This window comes from Hydra viridissima, unplaced genomic scaffold, assembly GCF_058129835.1.
Source record: "Hydra viridissima isolate aposymbiotic clone 2 unplaced genomic scaffold, HvirCarnegie_v1 scaffold_79, whole genome shotgun sequence".
In the NCBI taxonomy this organism is placed as follows: domain Eukaryota; kingdom Metazoa; phylum Cnidaria; class Hydrozoa; order Anthoathecata; family Hydridae; genus Hydra; species Hydra viridissima.
In genome coordinates, this window is record NW_028324353.1 from 9,972 (window position 1) to 16,623 (window position 6,652).

Below are 6,652 nucleotides of genomic sequence, written 5' to 3' on the forward strand. Positions count from 1 at the left end.
ACTTTTTGATTTCTTTTTCCGAAAAATGGTTGGAGCAGTTTTCCTTTTTTAAATTTCACTTATGCAGTTTAACATCACAGGAAATATTATTTTGCTTTTTAACAAACTCTTAAAAACATCAGAAGTAATTCTAAATGCAACTCTATTAAAAGTTTTCACAGAATAACAAAACGACTTCTTTTTTTTTTTTTTAAAGATAAAAAAAAGTTTGAACTATCTTTAAATAAGAAATGTGAGAACAGTTTAACAGAACTTCTTGTTTATTATGTCTTTAGCGAAACAGATAAAAATATTTGCAAAAGCATAGATAAAACAAACTACACAAAAGGCCCATCTTTATTGCCAAACTGAACAAACTTATCTAAACTACATAAATGGTTTCACGATATTGCCATATTGAACAAACTTTTCTAAACTACCCTCTTTTTGAATTTTTAGCTTCATGTTTTTAATTTTGTCTTTAATATGGCTTTGGTAGGAGTACTTTTGCAAGACATGAATGAGCTTGTCACTGCTATGATTTGCCAAGATGCCAAGGTAATCTTTGTACGAGCAACTTGAGCTTACATCTGTAAACACGTCTTGCAAGATGTATGCCAACACCAAAGCTGCACATCGTGGAAAACTTCTGGTGTTGAACCATTCGTTGTGGCCAGGGCAAGCATTCAGCTCTTCAACTATTTCATCTAAAATTTTACAAACTCAAGTCATAACACAAAGTGATTAAATCAAATATTCATTTGGTTCTGAAGTAAGACAAGATTTATTCTGTTTTTTTATTTATTTTTTTTTTGTTGACCTTATTGTTTGCACTGATAGCAATAACTGGTTTTTGAAAGATTACCTAAATGGCATTGGCTAACTTCTGCTTTGTTTTCCTTTGTTCTTGGCTGAGTTGATCCTGAAATAAAATAAAACCATGTTCATTTTTCTAATTCATAAAAACCATCAACAGTTTCTAAGTGTTAGAGATGATAACAAGCTGTGCATGATTTCTAACGGTGATGTTTCTAACTTCATCATTAGAAATCGGGTAGACACAACTTTCTAAAAGTGCACTTAGCAATGATGGCTAGTTTTTGTTAACAGTTAACCATCTGAAATTGTGCAAGAAGAGGTTTGTGTTTATATATCTTTGTATAAATTAGGTTTTACATTACCGATGAGTTCTTGAGTGAAAGATGGCATTTCCAACTTGATTTTTTTTCTTCTTGGATCTTTTACTTCTAAAACATAATCAGTTTTAGTATCATTCACTTGTATAAACATTTAAGCAATCACAGAATTAGTCCTGCAACAAATACATACACACTTCTGTGTTGTTTTTTTGTTTTGTTTTGTTTTTTTTACAGCTCTAACAATAACAATAGGGCAAGGAGTTGATTTGGGCATTTTCATTTTTTGAAAGCGTGTTGAGATTTGCATAAAAATCAAAAATCAAAAATCAAAAAGAATTTACCTCTGGATGTAGAGGCAAGACTTTGGCTAAATAGGCTACCAACAGATTGAACAGCATAAGGTGAGAGCTGCTTTGCAAGAACAGTACCAGCCTGTTGGACAGGAACAGCTGAAACTGGATCAGATGAAAGAAACAAACTGGGTTTGGCCAATGTTTGCTGAAAAGCAACAAGGCTAGGAGTCAGAGGAACAGAAAAGACCTCTTTTGAAGGACAGAAAGCGACTTGCTGAGAAGGAGAAGCAGAAACAGGTTTGGCAACCACTTGCTCATTAAAGTAAACTGGAGAAAGTTTTGCATGGTGTTCAATAAAATCCGGTTCATCAGGAAATAATGTTAATGCAAGAGGAGAACAAGCTGTGCCAACAGGAACAGCTAGAGTCTGATCTACATCCATACAAACAGCTTGTTCGTTAGGAACTAGTTGTGCAAGAGCAGGGGATAGTTCAAGAACTGGACCAGCGATTGTTTGTTCAGATGGAACAGACGAAACAGGAGTTGAGGTAGGTTCACACAAGAAATCTACGGCATGGTCGTTGCTATCCTCTAAAGGAACATTGTTTTCTACAGCTGGAGAAAACGGAACCACTGTGGTACAGCTGAAAGTAGCAGCACATTCTTCAGAGTCAGAACCGGAGTCTAAATCTTCCTCAAAGATGTCCTCAACCTCATGAAAACCGTACTCCTCTGCATTAGTTTGGAGCCAGTCCATCACATCCTTCTCCTTCTTTGGTGGTCTCTCAGACTTTTCAACAGTCAAAGACTCTATGACTCCGAAGGACTGTCCGATGCCCAGGGCAAAGCGCAACTCCTCTGCAGCGTTCCACTGGGACACATAAAAGCTATCCATTGTGTTCCTGCTGTGCTTCATGTAGAGTGTAGCAAACCGCTCGCGATCTTCTTTGCTGTTGTTGGCAAAGTAAGTGGCTATCGAACCGCGAATGCAAGTGGGAGTAAGACGCTTCATGGGAATGTTTACTTGGCTTTTTCTGAAGCAGGACGTCAGGCAAGAGGAGATAGCAGAGGAACCCATCTGGTAAACAGGCACTCTAGTTGCACCGAGTGTCACACATTCGTCTTTGTTGGGTCTCATCGATGGAAAAAGGGGCCTGTAGCAGTCGCTCAACTCCAAAACAGTCTTGGTGTCTGCAGCCATGTAGTGAGAGTCGTTGACAAGAAGGTCTCTGTATCTCAGCAAATAAATATCGATCAACACTTTCAAGTCGTTCGGCACTAGAATGTTTTTGGCTCCGTACTTGTATGCTGTTTTGTAGCGCTCTTGCACAATGCAATATCCACACTCACTCTTCTCAGCAGCCATGTAGTCTCTAATGTTTAAAAGAGCAATGTTAGATTTTCTTAAACTGTTAATTACAGTGACAGAGAGCAGAAGATGGTTTCGTAGAGACACAGCATTGTCTCTAGTCGGTGTAAGAGACGGCTTTCTAATCGATTCCACTAACTGTCTTACGTATGCAGACTTGCCATATTCGTTCAGCAAACTGACATTGATGATGTTGATGCATTTTTTGCTTTTCACAAGGCTCCTCCTCAAAGAACGAAAGGGCCTCAGCACTTTTTGTAACTCCTCCACCTTGCAGCGCAAACGTCGGATGGCCTCATGAGAAAGTCCGAAATAGACATTCCTGGCTTCACTGAAACGAAACAGGAGACAAAGGTAGACAAGGCGGTTGTACAACGTGTGACAAGACATGGCTTTTGTTTGGTCAAGTTCACTCAGCTTGGAATTGAGCTGAATGTTTTTAAAGTGCATGGAAAAGTATCTATCCTCCAAAACGTTGGAATTGGTGAGAGCGTTCGGGTGCAGCGTCAGCGTGCTGTCACAACATGTCAATATTTCAACAATGCATTTTTGTAGATCTTTGCTTGTGACAAAGTGTTGTTGTTGGCTACCACAAGCCACTTTTCAAAATCTCTGAAGAGCTCATCTGCTGACTGGTAATAAAAGTGAAAAGCATCTTTGTCCAGCTGAAACAAGAGTCTCTTATCTTCTGTCAAGACGGAGGAGTTGGAAACCAAGTGCTTTAAGGAATTAAAATCAGAGTCTAGGACGGATTCGGTGTTCAGCTCTTTGTTTTCTACAGAGGTGCAGTGGTTTGCAGAAGGAGCCTCGGACGAACCAGCAACTGATGAGGGCAAGCTTAAAAGAGGATCAGAGGAAAGAACCGGAGAAGAAAAAGAGGAGGAAGGCCCAGGAGCAGAGGATGCAGAGCCTGATGCAGACGCTTGTTCAGCTACTGGCTTAATACCAAAGAAGGCAGGTCGAATAAATTGAGGGACATAGAGCTTGTCGTTGTCGTATCGCTTTGCCTCTGCAATCTTTTGTTTGATCGTCTTGGAATCGTAGAAATGAGTCTCTTTCAAGTGTATGTCCAGTCGGTCGTAATACTTCCAACATTGCAAACAGGGGTAAGGTTTTGGACAGCCGGACTTGCGTTCGAGACGAGCATGCTGAAACTTCCTGACCATTGCAGAGTAAAAGATGGAAGCTTCATCCAAAGTCCAAGAATGATCTTTTTTAGTCAAGTGTCTTTTAATGCTTGTGGAGGAATGTTTGCACAAAGGCATCGGACAGCTAACAGCGTACCTCTTCTTGGTACCATAGAAAGGTACAACCCTGTTTACGGAGCCACACGCTGCAACTAATGCGGCCCTGACTTTGTTTTTGAGCTTTAAGTCTCTCTGTTCTTGTGACTGCCTTCTTTTCTTTTTTTTCGCTTTAGAGTTCGGAGAAGGGGCAACAACAGTGTTGTTTTCTTGTGAAGAAGACATGTTCAGGTGTTTGTTTGCAACGGTTTATGCTAAAAAAAAGAAGACAGTTAGTGAGAGTGTTTTTCTTCTGCCTGCATCCTGGAATCCTGGAATGTTTACAACTGCAGGGAAGAGCTGTGTTTTTTCGAATCCTCTGCAAAAGAGAAAAAAGAAAGAAAAGAGAGCAACAAGAAGAAACAAAGTTTCCACTAGCAAATGAAAAAGAATGAGAGCAACTAGCATTACATGCATGGTGGCAGCAGTGATTGCTATTATGAGAAGGAGAATGAGAAAAAAAAAAAAAAAAAAGAAACAAATAAATAAAGAGATGGAGTTTGAGAGGATCTCGCAACCATATGACTCAAAGAAAGAAACTGTGTTGAAAAAGGCAAGAGAGGGCAAATAGAACTTGCTAACAAGGACAAATGACAGACATAACTACAACAGTAACAACTCTCATTGCAAGCATAATAACAACAGCATCAGCATCACTGACTCAGAGAGTGTTGACATAACAAAAAAGAAAACAAAAGTACAAGCCAAGTGGGGGAACATTAACAAACACTCATTGCAACTATAACAACAACAACAACAACAGCAACAGCATCACTGACTCAGAGGGTATTGATAAAAAAAAACAAGCAAAACAAAAACAAACAAAAAAACAAATAAAAAAACAAAACAAGCAAATTGGGTGAACAGTAACAACTCTCATTGCAAGCATAATAACAACAACAGCATCAGCATCAGCATCACTGACTCAGAGAGTGTTGACAAAATAAAATAGACAATAAGCAAGCAAAGTGGGTGAACAGTAACAACTCTCACTGCAAGCATAATAACAACAACAGCATCAGCATCAGGCATCACTGACTCAGAGAGTGTTGATAAAATAAAAACAGATTATAAACAAACAAAGTGGGTGAACAGTAACAGCTCTCATTGAAAGCATAATAACAACAACAGCATCACTAACTCAGAGGATATATAAAAAAACAAACAAACAAACAAACAAAACAAAAACAAAAAAAAAACAAGCAAAGTGGCTGAACAGTAACAGCTATCATTGCAAGTAAAATAACAACAACAGCATCAGCAACATCATCACTGACTCAGAGAGTGTGATAAAAATAAAACAGATTAAAAAACAAGCAAAGTGGCTAAACAGTAAACAACTATAAATACAAGTAAAATGACAAAAGCAGCAACAGCATCACTAACTCGCAGGGTGTTGATAAAAAAAAAAGCAACAAACAAATAAAGCAAGCAAAGTGGGTGAACATTAACACTCATTGCAACTATAATAACACCAACAGCAACAGCATCAGTGACTCAAAGGGTGTTGATAAACAAAAACAAAGGCACAAACAAAACAAGCAGAGTGGGTGAACATTAACAACACTTATTGCAAGCATAATAACAACAACAGCATCAGCATCACTGACTCAGAGAGTGTTGATAAAATAAAATAGATTATAAACATGCCAAGTTTGTGAACATTAACAAACACTCATTGCAACTATAACAACGACTACAGCAACAGCATCACTTACTCAGAGAGTGTTGAGAAAAAAAACAACAAAAAAAACAAAACAAAACAAAACAGAAAACAGAAGTACAAGCCAGGGGGAACATTAACAAACACTCATTGCAACTATAACAACAACAACAGCAACAGCATCACTTACTCAGAGGATATTGATAAAAAAAACAAACAAACAAACAAACAAAACAAGCAAAGTGGCTGAACAGTAACAGCTATCATTGCAAGTAAAATAACAACAACAGCATCAGCAACATCATCACTGACTCAGAGAGTGGTGATAAAATAAAACAGATTAAAAAACAAGCAAAGTGGCTGAACAGTAACAACTATAAATACAAGTAAAATGACAAAAGCAGCAACAGCATCACTAACTCGCAGGGTGTTGATAAAAAAAAAAAGCAACAAACAAACAAAGCAAGCAAAGTGGGTGAACATTAACACTCATTGCAACTATAATAACACCAACAGCAACAGCATCAGTGACTCAAAGGGTGTTGATAAACAAAAACAAAAGCACAAACAAAACAAGCAAAGTGGGTGAACATTAGCAACACTTATTGCAAGCACAATAACAACAACAGCATCAGCATCACTGACTCAGAGAGTGTTGATAAAACAAAATAGATTATAAACAAGCCAAGTTGGTGAACATTAACAAACACTCATTGCAACTGTAATAAGAACAACAGCAACAGCATCACTGACACAAAGGGTGTTGATAAACAAAAACAAAAACACAAGCAAAGTGGGTGAACATTAACAACACTCATTGCAACTATAACAACAACAACAGCAACAGCATCACTGGCTCAAAGGGTGTTGATAAAATAAAGAAATAAAAACAAAACAAGCAAAGTGGGTGAACAGTAACAACTCCC

The 6,652-nt window shown here is 38.1% G+C and overlaps 1 protein-coding gene across 1 annotated transcript; it reads right to left on the reverse strand.

Annotated features, from left to right (window-relative positions):
• Window positions 1-318: 318 nt before the first annotated feature.
• LOC149875980 (uncharacterized) lies at window positions 319-3,306 on the reverse strand. Its single transcript, XM_090075925.1, has 4 exons — window positions 1,460-3,306; window positions 1,161-1,226; window positions 845-901; window positions 319-686 (listed from the first exon to the last, which is right to left on the reverse strand). The coding sequence occupies exons 1-4, from the start codon at window positions 3,228-3,230 to the stop codon at window positions 367-369; spliced, it is 2,214 nt and encodes a 737-aa protein (XP_089932051.1). The 5' UTR covers window positions 3,231-3,306; the 3' UTR covers window positions 319-366.
• Window positions 3,307-6,652: the final 3,346 nt, after the last annotated feature.

What these genes read in the sequence shown, in the direction of transcription:
- LOC149875980 (XM_090075925.1), bottom strand. Translation starts at nt 3,230, where the DNA reads ATGCACTTTAAAAACATTCAGCTCAATTCCAAGCTGAGTGAACTTGAC. An exon ending in TCTTGCCTCTACATCCAGAG is followed by an intron (nt 1,227 to 1,459) that starts GTAAATTCTTTT and finishes ATTATGTTTTAG; the next exon opens with AAGTAAAAGATCCAAGAAGA. An exon ending in TTTCACTCAAGAACTCATCG is followed by an intron (nt 902 to 1,160) that starts GTAATGTAAAAC and finishes ATTTTATTTCAG; the next exon opens with GATCAACTCAGCCAAGAACA.